Raw genomic sequence first — 16,238 nt, forward strand, 5'->3', positions numbered from 1 at the left:
AGTAAACGTTGGAAAACAATCCAAACCCCCTTTGTTCGATTTTTTGGTGGCTAAAACTGCTCTCACTTTGAGATCACAGAGCAATGAAATTAAATGCATAAAAAAACGTTTAACTTAAAAATCATCATCAGTCAAAATGAACATGCACCAACACAAACAGAAACTCACTTGAGAAAGGACCAAGCTTATCAAGCCAATCTTCTTCTTCACAATCAGTATTCGAAAAAACAGCATCAATAGAAGAATATTCACGATCAGGATACATATCAGGCTCAGGTGTGTAAATGGGTTCACCTTCAGAGTCAAGTTCTCTTCCCCACTTAGGATCAGTCTCAACAGAAGTTGAGTCATCATTGTAATCATAAGACTCTTCCTCAAACGATTTCAGTCCAGATCTAGGGTTTCCATCATCGAACCCCTTAAAGTCTATCTTAGAAGGCGATTTGTAAGGAGATTTGGGGATTCTCAGAAGTAAAGAAGTATGCGACTTAGGGTTTTTCATGGGTGAGTCGATTTTCGAGTTAGGATTCTTCAGGGGGGATTTAAATGGCGAACTGGAGTTTGCCATGATTTAGGGTTTTCAGAGAAGAACAAGAAACACGATAAGGAAGAAGGTGAAGCTTTCAATGGAAGATTAAGAGAAACGGCAGAATATCAAATGGGGAATGGGTAGGGTTTTCAGAGAAGAACAAGAAGCACGATAAGGAAGAAGGTGAAGGTTTCAATGGAGGATTAAGAGAAACGGCAGAATATCAAATGGGGAATGGGTAGGGTTTTAGGATTATAAAGGGAAGGAGTGTAAATGGGTGGGATTAATTAAGATTTAATTATGTTGATTAATTATAAGGGAGGGAAAATTAGTAAGGGTAATAAAGGGTATAATTGAAAATAGGATAAAGTACTAAGGGTATAATAGTCAAAAATTCATGCCAAAAATAAAAATGGGACATTTAAGCTGACTTGACCATAAAAGGAAATGGGACAGTTCAGCTGAATAGGAGGGAGTATATATTAAGTCTATATTAAATTGGATGAACCAAGAATTTCACTCTACCTTTATTAAAAAATAATATTTTACTCTCGTGTTCATATAGAATAGTGTTTATAAGACAAGATAAAAATACTCATAATTCGAGTGGTCTATTTTTATTCTCCTCATGATAAAAAGTATCGTAGCATTAGTTATTTATTATATGCTTTTGTTTCTTATGTAGGTTTAATTTTAGGTTTTATGTATCTAAATTATAATTGATTCCTAAACTAATTGTACATTTTTTGTAGTATGTATTTAGCACAAATGCACAATTGGAAGGAAAAGAATCACTTTAGTGACTAGTGAGGCACAATTGCGTGAACGTCGTCGTTTTGTTAATTAGAATACTCTATCATTAGTCGTCACCTTAGTCTACAAGATTCCCATAATGTCTCTTATTAGCATGCACTTTTACACAGAAAGTAACCATCATGTAATAATTATTTAATATATTTCAATAGTACTTCATGCAATCTACATCAATGGTCTCATTTAGTCATTATACTCTATTTAATACACTAATTCAATCTTAGATATCTCTAATTATATAAAATTATAAATTATAAAATTTATATTAATAAAATTTACATTGAAAGGAATAAAAAAAATATCTCATTTGACAATATTTTGATATTTTAAATTAAAAATAAAATATAAATTTAGAGTAATCAATAAATAGTCAAAAATCAAATATGACAATTAGTGGGAATTTAAGGGAGTATAATTTTCAAAGAATCAACTGAAAAGACTAGAAGTATAAATGCAATATGTTCTCTTTATACATTCTGTTAAATATTTCAATTAAAATAAAATGTAAATAAATTTCAATTATTATTTTAATTACATTTACTCTGATACCATATTAAATTTTTTTATCATGCAACAACGTGTGAAGTTGAAAATTCTAAATCAAGCATAGAACATAGCACGCCAAATTACGTGGGACTCGGCAAATGTTACTTGCGAAGTTTCGTTAACCAAAAAAATAATTATTTTTTATAAAAGCCAAACAAATCTAGACAAAATTAGGAGTGTCCATCTTGCTTTTACTAACCGTTGCTATATTAGCGGTGCTCGAGGTTATTTTTTAATACAAATAAAATTGTAATAATAATAATAATAATAATAATAATTAAGAATAAGAATACATGAACGTTGTTGTGAAATCTTTAACATTCTAGTTGATTCTTGTATATTACACCTGTCCTTTTTAATTAACATTATTTTTCATTTGTTGATTTTGCAATTTTTATTTTAGCAATGATAGTACATTCTTTTTTAAATCTCTTCAACAAATTTGAGAATTGAGTTTTAATTCAGTAGTGGATTTAGAAAAAAATGAGTAATGTCAATTTGAGTAAAATGCATCTACTAATTTTGATCCCTGATCACGTATGTGGAAAGCGATACGCTAACCAATTCATCTAGCGTATATTTCCACATAATATTTGATTTTATTTTGGATTTATGTGATGTCAATTGACTTCAGTGGCGTCATGCTGAATTCGCCACTGAATTTTACCTCAATTGGAGCAAGTATCGCCTTTCTCAAATAGGATCATGGGATCAATTCTCAGCTAGTTTTTCCCTTTTCATGGCTTAACTTGTGATTCAAAAAAAAAATTCATCCACAAATTTATTTTACTTTTCCATTCTAACTACTCATTTTTATCATCAATTTATTTTCTATCTTATTTTTTAAATTAATTGTTATTTTCACTAATTTTTATCCAAAAAGTTTGATGGTGCTAATCGAGAAATAGTATTTGAGAAAGTAACGCTCCAAAAGTTTGGGACAAGGTGCTAGAATTTGGTGACCTTATTTGTGCGTGTTATCATACACTCAAAAAGATGGTGAACGAACTTTTTTTATTCCAAATAAATTCTCAAATATTCAAAAATGTTAATCGTAGTAGGAGTATATTTAGAAATATAAACAAATTAAAAAGAAAATATTAAGTATTAAATATATTAATTGATGTATAATTTTGTGTTATAATTAGTTGCATTTAGATATTGGGAATTTGGAGAGTTAAAAATGAATGAATTTGTATTTGTGTTCTTGATGATCTTCAAATTTAGAATGAGTTTTTGCAAGAAAAGACATTTAAGAAATGTAATTGATTCGTAGCGATTTTGAAAAAGGTTTTCTGATGTTTTCATGTTCAAGTCAATTGAAAATTACGCCTTGAAAAATATTTCTTGCAAGGAAATCAGGTAAAGACAATTAATCAACTAGAAATATTTAGGAATCATACTATCTATTAAAAACATTGAAAAATTACAAGTGACACTTCCTTTATATTGTTGAGATTTGCTATATTTTAATTATTTGGCAAGTTATTTTTACACAATAATGTTAACTTCTACCAATCCAATTAAAAAAAAAATAAAATCAAATATCTAATTAACTATGTTTAATTTAAATAGAGCAAATTACATAATAAAAGGATATAAACTGCTATAGCATATTAACATGTATTTATTTAAGATAAGATAATTAAATAATTTTATTATGATAAATATATAAAGTTTTTTAAAGAAAATTAAAACTAATTTGTTTCTCATATAAATTGGTATTATTTAAATAACTGTGAATTTTTAATATCTTCATTTTTTAAATTTATCACAATCATATTGTTATGATTAGTTTATATCTATTATTCCATTTTTTCACATGTATCTACACACATTATATATTCGTGCATTACACGAGCATATAAACTACTCCCTCCGTACCTTAATGAAGTTTTCATAAGACTTTTATTCATACGTATCTATTATTGCATTTAATTTTCTATTATATTTATATTCACAATCTTAAGTTTGAAGCTCAAAATTTATATTATATTTTATATTCAGCTTACATATTTTATTATTCTTTTAAAAATGTTTTATAATTATATATGATAAAAATCTGCAAATTAGATTAAAATATAATATATTGATAGCACATCTGAAATATTTCAATGATGAGATCATAGAAAAAAGAATATTTTTTATAATAAATAATGTATTCTACAGCATGTTAAAATTGTAGTAATTATAATTCAATTTAATAAAAACTACCGACGGACATTTCTTGACTTAATTGTGTAATTTTATCAATATAATATAGTTTAACGATAATCAATTTGATAAAACTTATTGATTGATGGTAATTTTTTGACTATCTTTTCACATATATGTTTTAATATAATTGTATAATAAATTATTTCTTTGCTTTGTCAATTATATTATTATAACAAATACAGATATTTATTTATCAATAATCAATCAATCAATCAATAATCATCAATAATCAATAAAATATACTAATTAAGAAACGACTTGGGACACGTGTCATGTTCTCATTAAAATTTTTTCCGCCTTTTTTTCTATTGATGACATAGAAACTTTTGATAATTGACTTGATATTTAATGAAATAATTAGCTCATTAAAACATATAATATTTTTTGATTGACTATAAATGTATTTCCTTGTATAAATCTATAATTTTTTTTGTCTCAAATCTTAAATAAAAATAAAGTTTGATTCATTATGAAATGACCCAAGCATAAAAAGACAAAAATAAAATAATTTAACTTTCTTTTTTAATATACACAATCTTAAGTCTTAAGCTCAAAATTTATATTGTATTTTATATTTAGTTTATATATTTTATTATTCTATTAAAAATGTTTTATAATCATATATGATAAAAATCTACAATTTAGATTAAAATATAATATATTGATGAAAAATCTAAAATTTTTTAATATGGGATCATAGAAAGAAGAATAATTTTTTATAATAAACAAAGTATTCTATTGCATGTTAAAATTGTATTCCCTCTGTTCCTTTTTGTTTGTCCACTTTAAGAGAGAGAAAAATAAATTAGATTTTTGGAATATATATATTAAAGATAAAATATTTTCACATTAGATCTTGTTAGATTTGTCTTGATGTAAAATTTTTAAATATATAATTTTTATAATTTTTTATGATGCGTACTTAGAAATATTAAGGCATAAATTTGCTAAAAAATAGGTGCAAAAGGTAGTAGACAAAAAAAAAGGAACAGAGGGAATAGTAACTATAATCTAATTTAATAAAAACCATTGACGAGGCATTTCTTGACTTACTTGGATGATTTCATAAATATAATATAGCTTAACGATAATTAATTTGATAAAAATTTTTTGATTTATGGTAATTTTTTACATATATGTTTTATATAATTATATAATAAATTATTGTCTGTTATATTATTATAACAAATACAAATATTTAAATTAAATTTATATTATAAAAAGTTTTTTTGATTATAAATTTCAATTACCACTTGATATCACCTTTTTAAATAGTCATAATACGTTGGAGAATCCAATCTTGCCTTAATTAGAGCAAATACCGCCTTTTCCAGGCAAGGTCCTGAAATCGAATCTCACCTAGTTATTTTCTTTCATTAGCCTACTTTAAATCCAAAAAACTAGTAATATATTGAAATGAAATTTGTGAAAATTAAAATATGGCGGAGCAAAGATTTTGGCGGTCCTATTTAGTTTTGCAATGTCTTTTAAGATGACGCCCTTCATTATATAAAAAATAATTCTTTTTTTCACTTCTAGAAAAATAATTTAAGACAAAATGTATCATAACATTATATTCTAAAATTACTTCAACTATAAAAAAGGTTACAAACAAATCACTTAAAAAGCATTATTCAAAATTTGATCTAAATAGCACCATTTCATATTTGAGGCTTTTTATTTTTAGGGGCTCTAGGCGGTCGACTATTCAGAACTGGCACTAGTGAAAAAATAAAATGAGTGGTGTATAGCAATCATGAACATTAAATTTGTTAAGAAATTTTTCTATCAAATTACACTATTTTTTTTATTACCAATTACATTATTTATTACCGACAACTAAACAGACATATATAATAGATTTAGTATCATCAACCAAAAATCAAATAAAATGGTAGGTTGAAACAAATCTCAAAATCAAAACAAGGGCCTAACTTCATATCAAGCAAAACCTACAAAAAGATGAAGCTACATAAAAGTTCGATAAGTTTCTTATAATTGCAGCTAATTATTATGATTAGTAAGGGAATTTGATGAGCTGTCAACTTTCCTAAGATGACTCATTCTAAATTAGCCGCGTGGAGGCCGCAACGACAGCTGTAAAGCTAATTAAGCAACCCTAATCATACAAATTAACTAACAACTTAATTTAATTATAGTAAGCCAAGAGAATGAGATAATAATGTGAAAATTGAATAAAGAACATTTTTTAAAAATTAGTACTTGTGTTTCAAATGAAATAAAACTTAATTTTTTACTGGTTAATATAATTTTAGGTTACAAAATTTTATTGTTTTGAATTTGTTAATATGCTTTCGTGTTCTCGTCATGACAATTGTTGAGTTACTCTTATGAGAGACTGTTTCTCGATGAGACGAACTTATAACAAGGAGTTCATATATTAATAATTTGTATTAATTGAGTTGTTCAATCCAAGTTTGGGAAGTGTCTCATAGTGAAACGGTTTCATACAAAAATTTGTAATTATTAAAGCTACTCTTATGTAGTTGGAATATTTATCAATGTCTTAAAAATATATAATTATACTTATTCTCCAACTGAAATTAGACCCGCGGATAAATAAATTTTATAATTTTGAATTTATTAATAAGCTTTCGTGTTTTCGTCATGGTAATCGTTATGTAGTTGGAATTTTGTTGACATAATAATGGTGAAATGGAGTATTAGGTGTCCTATAATTATATAATTATATCTTGTCTTTTTGAATATAGGTTAGGCTTGGATTCATTAGTTTAGGGTTTGGTGAAGTGGGAGGGAATTATAAACGTTATTGCTTTATATACCCAAAATTAAGGTTTTACTTGGTTCTTTACTAACTTGAAGCTAAAGGAAAATTTAGAACGGAATCTATCTACATTATAATTTGAGTCATTTTTAAGTATATTTGATTTTTAGTTGCTCAAATAGCTAAAAAAAAATATTTAATAGACGTTTTTTAATCCAACTGAAAATTTGACTTTTAAATTGAAACTAAATAGCTAATTGAGGTAGCTTTATATTGTCTTTTTACCTGCTTCGTTTCTAATCTAATACAAAAAAGTGACAATGAACAACTTCATAATAGCTTAAATAGTTGGTTTATCAAGTTAATACTTTCAATTGACCAAAGAAACTAACAGCTACAACCAGCTATTTGTCAAATAGACCCTTTAAATTAAACTAAAAACCTAGTATCATTAGCAGATAACACAAAAATCAACAATCTTGTTCATGCAATTCACATACTAAAATTTTCTTTAACCAACCCATCTTATTAGCATCCTAAATTCACCTATGCTTATAATTTTTTTAGTGAATAAATAAAAATTGGAGATAATATAAAACCGTATATCTCTGAACATTCTATTCATACAATAAGACAAAAAAAAAAAAAAAAAAGAACACGACAACCCGGTGTTAAAGATCTTGTTGTTCTCCTTAAATAGGACATCCAGTTCTCCTTAAATAGGACATCCAGTCAATTTTTACGGTCGAATCGATTAAAAGTAAGGTCGGGAACCTAAGCCCAAAGAAGTAAATTAAAGACTTCTATGTGCTAAAAAAACATAATTTATGCCCAAAACTTGGAAGGAGGAGCCTAGAATTGAGACCTTTGAGAAGGTTAGCCAGCACTTCAATGCCAAAAAATGAGGCACACCAACAGACAAGAAAAGCAAGAACCGTTTCTTGTTTCTCGTTCCATAACGCTAAAATTCTAATGGAAAGTGACCCATATGGCCATATCCAAACTCGGGATAAACTCGAACTGAGCAAGACAAATAAGCAGAAGAAAACAGAGACCCAGATATGAACCCGCACTCTTAGCCCTCCAGGAAGAGCTCGATTTAGTTCAAACCCGCATTTTAAGCAGCTTTACCAACAAGGCAACAACATTACCATATGCATTACCACAAAATAAGTAGCCTAACACATCAAAAAAAACGTGCTCGACAGTTGATATTGCTAGCTTTTTATTAGTGCACCATTCCATCACCGAGTGATATCCAAAGAAATTAATCAATGTTCATTTCATTCTCAAATGCGATTAAAAAAGGGATTTTTCTTGGCACGGGAGGCCTCCCTACAAACTATATCCTCTCCGACTATGATGTTTTACACAATTTCTTCCTAATCTAAAGAACAAAACCGAACAAAAGTTCAAGAAAAATGTTATATGTTTATTCAGTAGTCCATTCCGCCCATACCACCCATTGCGGCAGTGGCATCCTTCTCGTCTTTGGGTGCCTCGACCACTACGGCTTCAGTTGTTGTCATCAACGATGACACACTGCATCGAAGCAAAACGTAGAACAAACCCGTAAAAATTTGAGTACATAAGCTAAGAAATTGGTTAAGGGTAAAACGAGCAAGAATGCAAGATAGATAAAAACTTACCTGGCGGCATCAGACAAAGCGGTCCTAATAACTTTCAATGGATCAATGATTCCAGATTTGACCATATTTACATATTCACCTGCTCAATCAACACAATTAGAAACGCATTCACGCAGTTCTCCGTTCATCAAAATTGAACTTGGAGCATGAAAGCAACTTAAATACCTTTAGCCGCATCGTAGCCAAGATCATGGTCATCCTGCTCTAGTAGTTTGCCAACAATAAGAGCTCCCTCCACTCCCGCATTTGAAGCAATTGTGTACACCGGAGTCTACAAGCGTAAATAATTCAGCAATGTTAATACTAGCTAAATTGGCTTAGGTTCAATTCACATACTCCTTCCGTCCCTTTTAATTTGCTTCATTTTCTATTTTAGCATAAGATGTCCTAGTTCATTTTGCGTCATTTCCTTTTTTGGAAATAATCCTACCGCTTTCTTTAATCCCTTCCACACATTTCAACTCTCATTTAATATCATCCACACAATCCAATTTCACTCCTCATTTATTACCAAATTCCCACCTTTCCTTAAAAGCACCTCATTTGCATATAATGAGGATCCAAGGGAACATAGTATGATCATGCTTGCATGAAATGTAACACAAAATTATCTCCCGTACATCAACGTAAGTCGAACTATAACCTCGGCAACATGGGTTTTGAACCAGGTTTATATGAATAAAGGATTCTGAGTTAAAGAAGTACCTTCAATGCGGCCTGTATGATCTGCACTCCAATCTTCTGATCGTAGTTGGCTGTCGGTAGCTTTTCCAATTCTTTTGAAGCGTAAAGAAGTGCGACACCACCACCAGGTACAATACCTTCCTCGACAGCGGCTTTAGTGGCATTTAAAGCATCAGTCACTCGATCCTTTTTTTCACCAACTTCAGCTTCACTAGCTCCTCCAATCTAGACATACGAATAGAAAATTATCTAAGAGAAAAACCAGGTAAAGCAATGGCATATTCTCAAATTTGACAAAACTCAAGAGTACGTCGACAATTCAAACCTTCAAGACAGCTACTCCACCAGACAGCTTAGCAAGCCTCTCTCCTAGCTTCTCTTTGTCGTAATCGGATGTGCTCATTTCAATACTAGACCTAATCTGTTTTCACAAATAATTCAAAAAATCAGAATTAGTTATACAATGATGACGTGCAAGTATATAGCCTAAAATTGAATAGGTAAACAAGTGTAACATGAATCGACAGTTAATTTGTTCTTTGGATTCGCGGTTTACTCAAAATGACCCAAAAATAGCCCAAAACTGACCATAATTCGCTTTTTTTTATTCGCGATTTGCAAGGAAACTAGTGAATTATGTGACAGTGAGGTAAACGTACCTGCTCACATCTTTCTTCGATGGCTTTTTTATCACCCGCACCATCAAGAACCACAGTGTCGTCCTTCGACACAGTAATCTACAAAAGACCAAAATAATAATAACATGACGGATGCATACATGAGAACTATTTTCCAATCGCATTTATACCAAAAGCTCACCTTTTTGCATGAACCAAGCATATCAAATTCCAGCTTTTCCATGTTCATGCCAAGTTCCTCAGTAATAACCTGCTCAACAAAAAGTATATTAGTTTGTTTCGAAAAGTAAACAGAAGCGTATAAATTTAAGCCATGAAGATAAGCCTATCACCGTTCCACCAGTAAGGGTTGCAAGATCCTGTAAATTGGCTTTCCTATTCTCTCCGAAGCCAGGAGCTTTGACAGCGCATATCTGCCAAGGGAACAAATACTCGTGAAACAATCATATCCAATGTAACATAATAGTACAAAGAAACGATATTAGCTAGTAATCTGATCTAAAAATATACCTGTAATCCAGCTCGGATCTTATTCAATATCAGAGTAGCTAAGGCCTCACTGTCAATATCTTCAGCGACAATCAACAATGGTTTTTGTCTCTGTAGCAAGAACACAATTCATTAATAAGCTTTCTAAAAGAGACTGTCCGAGTTAAGACTCGAAATACATTAATGGTGATCTTTATACCTTCAGGGCCAGTTCGAGGGCTTTCACAATAGCATTGACACTGGTGATTTTTTTCTCGTGAATCAAAATGAGTGGGTCGTCCAACTCCTGGAGGAATTAGGAATAAAAGAAAACATCAATGAAGATAGAAACTTACAACTTAAAAGGCTCGAAAAAGCCACAAGGATAGACGAAAGTAAGAGATTGCATGAAAACAGCGCTTACACATTTTTGGGTCTTCTGGTTAGTAATAAAATAAGGGGAGATGTAACCTCTGTCCAGCTTCATACCCTCAACAACTTCAAGTTCGTTGAACAATGTCTTGCCATCCTAAAGCGGAAACATAACTGTAAGTTTTCTGGCGGTTGAAAATCACAGGATATACATGTGGATAAAATAAAAAGAAAACAATAACGCAATAGCTTGTCAATTCAAAGCATATTAAAATCAAAGTTCTTTTTCATTTGTCAATATAAGCATAGATTAAAACCAAAGGTGATTCTAAGAACATGCAATAGCAAAACCATACAAAGCTTCTAGAAATAAGGACCTAAAAAATAAGTTTACATCATATTTGTAAAAATGCGGTAACGGAACGGTGATACGTTAACGGAAGTGATGTCATAATGCCTAAATATTGGTCAAAACCTTAAGATATCCCTTGATATGGCCCAAAACGCGGATTTTTTACACCTTTACAACGCATGTAATATCGGTTCTTTGTTTTTGAAAACCTTTACAATGCAGAAGATGCGATGCGGACTTGTCTTTACACTATGGTTTACATAAATTTTTCTTTGGTACACTCCACAGATATTATACACTTTTACCTTCCCTTGAATTAAAACAAAAGTTTGATGATTCATGTATTACAAGTACAAAAGACAAAAGCAGCAAAAATACTCCAATAGAACAACTCGGTATTAATTCCAGTAAACGACAGCAATTTAACAACGAAGCTACAAAGAGAGACAATGAAGACAAAGTGACTTACTTGGATCGTGATTACTCCTTCCTTTCCAACCTTTTCCATAGCCTTTGCAATCAACTCCCCAATTTCTCTCTCACCATTTGCTGAGATGGTACCCACCTACAAAACATTCAAGAAAAAAAATTTGTCAACCCAGATCGATGATTAAAAATATTCGGATATAGGATACATCAGAAAATTTCATCACAAACCTGTGCAATCTCCTCAGAGGTGCTGATCATCCTAGCTCTGCTCTTCAGGTAAGTCACCACAGCGTCAACGGCCATGGTCATACCTCTTCTAAGGTCCATAGCATTCATTCCTACTCCAACTGACCTCACTCCCTCAATCAATATTGCCCTAGTGAGAACTGTAGCACATGTTGTTCCTACAATCCCACAAAGATATTTTCTTAGTTTTACTCATGAACCTTAACCATCTTGACAGGAACAATATATGTTTAATTTCTCATCAATTAACTCATTTTTACTACCAAGCGCGTTTCTAGCCAAGTATTATGTATTCCACTATCAATTATATCAACCACCACAAAAGCATATCATCATCATCGTCCCAATAAGTCCCGCCCAAGGCGGGGTATGGGGCACCACAAAATCATATGACAGAAGCAAAACAAAGATCGGTATGGATTCCATAGAATCAATTTTCCCGCTAACGACCATTCAGTTGTTAAAATGTGATGGTTTTAATGGAAATACCCTTTAAGGTAAATTATTAAGAAATGTGTTAAGTCTCATCCTCAAAACATTATATTTCTTCATAATCTTCTATTACCATCTAATAGTTTAAGTAGTAATGGATATAAATAGTTTAATGAAGAAAAATATACACTAAAACAAGCATGATCATTAACTTTGTCAAGTAATTCTCCTAACTATACATTGTATTCCCTGCTATCATTACTACAACAACATTCCAGTTTCTTGCCCCAATAAATAATAACAGTACAAACACCGAAGCTACAAAATTAGCAATTCCAATAACTCCAAAATTAATCAATAAAATACAAAAGAATAGAAATTTAAATTCATAAACAAATCAAAAATCCCAAAGAACAGGTTTTTACCATCTCCAGCAACATCATTTGTAGAATTGGCAACTTGTTTAACAAGACTGGCACCTAAATTCTTGAATCTATCCTTAAACTCAATACTTTTAGCCACTGTCACACCATCTTTTGTCACTTTAGGAGCACCAAAACTTTGCTCAATCACCACATTACGCCCCTATAAACACACCAAATAACTCAAATTAACATTCAATTTGTATATAATCACAAACAACACATTAGTAAATACACCCATCAATCTATAACCAAAATACACTACAACCCAGCTAAGAAATGGATCTAATACGACCAGAAGGAGAAAAACCCAGATGAAAATAACTCACTCTAGGTCCCATAGTGACTTTAACAGCATCAGCGAGTTCTTCAATACCCTTAAGCATTGATTTTCGGGCATCTTCACCAAATCTGACTTCCTTAGCAGCATAGTTTCTGGTCCAATTTAATCTACCACCAATCTACAAAAGGAATCAAAATAGAAATAAGAGAACAAACAAAGATTCAAAAAAATTTGAAGTTAAGAGAATGTGGGAGTTTGGATGCCCAAAACTTACAGTACGGCTGCTGATACTGGCTTGTTTGGCAAGGGCGGCGGCTACTCGAAACATGGCTGGGATCAGGGAAGAAACAGATAGAGACAAAGAAGAAGGGATTAAAGGAGAAAGCAGGGAGAAATGGTGATATGCTAATCGCTGAGACTTTGGTGAAGTGGGAGGAAATTTTAAGATGAGGATGGAAGAATCTAGAAACAGGAGGTTCTAGTTCATGTTTTATTAGGGTTTATTTAGGGTTTATTGCTTTGTTTTACTTGACTTTTTTTAAGGATTAAGAAAATGAATTAATTGATACATTAAAGTTGTTCATTCGGGTTTTTTTTAATGATTTTCAATAAGATATTTTGGGTCAGTTTAAAATTATGTCTTGTATATATATTGGTTTTTCTATAATTTTAAACTCATTTTCAAGTCGAATTAAAGTCGGGTATAAATCGTGACATATATATTTGAACACTTCTAACGGGCATGAAAGGATTTTTATTATTACATTTTTAATCTCTAGGTTTGTTTGATGCATGAGAATTGGAATTACAGTTGGAATTCGATATTAAAACCCTATTGTCATTAGTATTTACTCCCAAGTACCAAGTAAGTTAGTTTACGTATTAGAGTCTATCTCTTTATTGTCGGATACATTAGATATGACGATGTTGAGAGAAATAATAGTGATTTTTATGTCATGTTTATTTTGATTATAACATATATGAGAATTGGCATTGAATAGTATGGGAGATCGCAACACGAGAATTTAGATTTTAACAATTTCAACAATGAAAGTCCCAAATTTCATGTACTTCAAACAAACATCTCCTTTGATTTGTTTTAGTTGGGCTCATCTCGGGTTACCTCGGGTATATAGTCGATTTTCTAAGAGACTGTCTCTTAAGCCCAACCCATTAAAACTTTAAAAATTTTTGTGAGAGACGGTCTCTTTAAGAAATCTCTCTAATTGGGCCGGCCCATTATATATTTTTTAAAATATTGTAAGTAGATATTAAGAATGATGTAAGTAGACATTAATATATTAAAAGTAGGCATTAAGGATACGGTAAGTAGGCATTAAGGATAATGTAAGTAGACATTAAGAATACGGTAGATAGACATAAATCTTTAATGGGTTGGGCTTGAGATACGTCTCTCAAAGAGATGGTCTCTCATGAGACTAGCTATTAAAACTTAATTAAACTAAAAATGATAATGGGCTGACCAAAATAAGGACGGTCTCTTAAAGAGACCGTTTCTCTTAAGAATTTGTGTGCGTATATTAGGTTAATTTTAAGCTAGCCCTGTTTGACTTTTTCGGTCCAATTTGAACTTTGTGGGTTAAGTTAGTTATTTGATCTTAATTTTAGTTATTTGGGCTTGATTTAAGTTATTATGGGTTCAATTTTGATTGATTGAATTAATTTGAATTGAGTGGGAAGTTAGTCTCCTAAGAGATTGTCTTTTTGGCCCAACACATTATAATTTAATACTTACTTTTACTTTGTATTTTTTTTATGGATCAGCTCAATTAGAGATGATTTTTCAAAAAGTCAGTCTCTCACAAGAATTTGTATTAAGTGGGACGGTTTAAATTATTTGGGTCGTTGGCCCATGGGTTGACCATGAGCCCACATGATCAGTTAGTTGTTGATTGATACCCTGTTAACAACGGAGATCTAGATGAATGTGTTGCTTACTTGCTTCGATATAGTATGTTTATTCGTATATGTTGTCATTTTCAAATAAGAGATTATTAATCTTATCAACTAAGCTACTTGACAACATTTTTCATACTAGATTTGCATTTTCTTAAAATTGTGTTTAATATTAAAAAAATTATTAAAATGAAATTAGTCTTAAATTCATGGTTTTGTTATACAATATTTAAACAGGTAAAATTGAAATACCTTTGGTTTTGTTAAAATTAACTCAATTTAGCAAAAATAAGTTCGTCACTTAAAATAGTTTTTACAAAGAAAAAGCAAGAAGTGGAATAAGAAAAAAATACAGCACCTAAAGTAGAAGTACATTTAGTTCGATAAAAAAAATTGGTTCAATTTAAAAACAATAAAGTTTTAGCTAATAAATCAAAAAACTTTTTATTTGTCACCACCATTATCAATCCATTGACTTTTTTTATTTTCATTTTGCAGTCGATCACTTTATAAACTCTCTCACAAACTCAACGTATATTTACCGCAAATGCAATGCATATTAGTTTTTGTTACAATTTATTTCAATTAACGTAAATGCAATATAAACAAATATAAAATATCGATCATTAATTTTTCTTTTTTTTTAATATAAAAAATTAATTTTTTATTAACATAAGTGCAAAGTGGACACAAATATAAAATATTGATTGATTAAAATTGTTTTAATTTATAATAATTTAAAAATTTAAATAGTTTAAAATGTGGATGTTCAATTTTGATTTGATTAGAAAAGGAAAATTATGCAAGTCAATGTCAACACATACTTGTATTTTTCCTTTTTATAATTGTATGATAAATTAATATTATTGATGTTATTAAATAGTTTAGATATAATGAGATCAAATTAATAATTAATTGAATGAATTGAAAATTTATGTTAACGAGAAGTTAAACATATAAATAATTAAATGAGATAACGACTCAAAAAAAAAAAATAGCGACAAAAAGAAAAACATAACGATAAAAATATATATGAATGTGGAAAATGATAAAAAGTTATCTTAACATAATTGAATATAGACATTTAGTTGTTTCTATAAAGATAGAAGAAATGCAGAAATAAACTCACATAGTTGGAAGCATATCAACTTACGACAATAATTATCCATCACGATTGAATTACCTCCAAAGCAATTACAAACATTTAATAGGTGCACCGTGGATACAGAAATAAACTCACATTTGTACGTATTTTTTTTTTTTTTTTTTATGTATTTCTAGTTGTTTGATTATTATTCGTAATTAATGTGGATTGTAAGTTGTAGGTTTTTGGGTAGTTATAGATATCTCTCTCTTTTAAAATCCTTCTCGAGTCGAGAGACTCTTTGATCACACTCTTCTCTATGGATATGAGCTGCCGTTTTTCTTTCATCCCTAAACCCTGACCATAGTTTTCTATGAGCGGGATACACTGGGTATGATGATGTTCATGCAT

General features: G+C 30.3%; 1 protein-coding gene across 1 annotated transcript; it reads right to left on the reverse strand.

Annotated features, from left to right (window-relative positions):
- Positions 1-8,049: 8,049 nt before the first annotated feature.
- On the reverse strand, positions 8,050-13,355 carry LOC130826211 (chaperonin CPN60, mitochondrial). The gene is made up of 16 exons (XM_057691791.1): positions 13,101-13,355; positions 12,873-13,004; positions 12,547-12,706; positions 11,672-11,847; positions 11,484-11,579; positions 10,715-10,819; positions 10,511-10,597; positions 10,333-10,422; positions 10,155-10,235; positions 10,004-10,072; positions 9,844-9,921; positions 9,510-9,605; positions 9,206-9,409; positions 8,666-8,771; positions 8,501-8,579; positions 8,050-8,393 (listed from the first exon to the last, which is right to left on the reverse strand). Exons 1-16 carry the CDS (start codon positions 13,152-13,154, stop codon positions 8,288-8,290), a joined length of 1,719 nt encoding a protein of 572 aa, XP_057547774.1. The 5' UTR covers positions 13,155-13,355; the 3' UTR covers positions 8,050-8,287.
- Positions 13,356-16,238: the final 2,883 nt, after the last annotated feature.

Source organism: Amaranthus tricolor, chromosome 10, assembly GCF_026212465.1.
Source record: "Amaranthus tricolor cultivar Red isolate AtriRed21 chromosome 10, ASM2621246v1, whole genome shotgun sequence".
Classification (NCBI taxonomy): domain Eukaryota; kingdom Viridiplantae; phylum Streptophyta; class Magnoliopsida; order Caryophyllales; family Amaranthaceae; genus Amaranthus; species Amaranthus tricolor.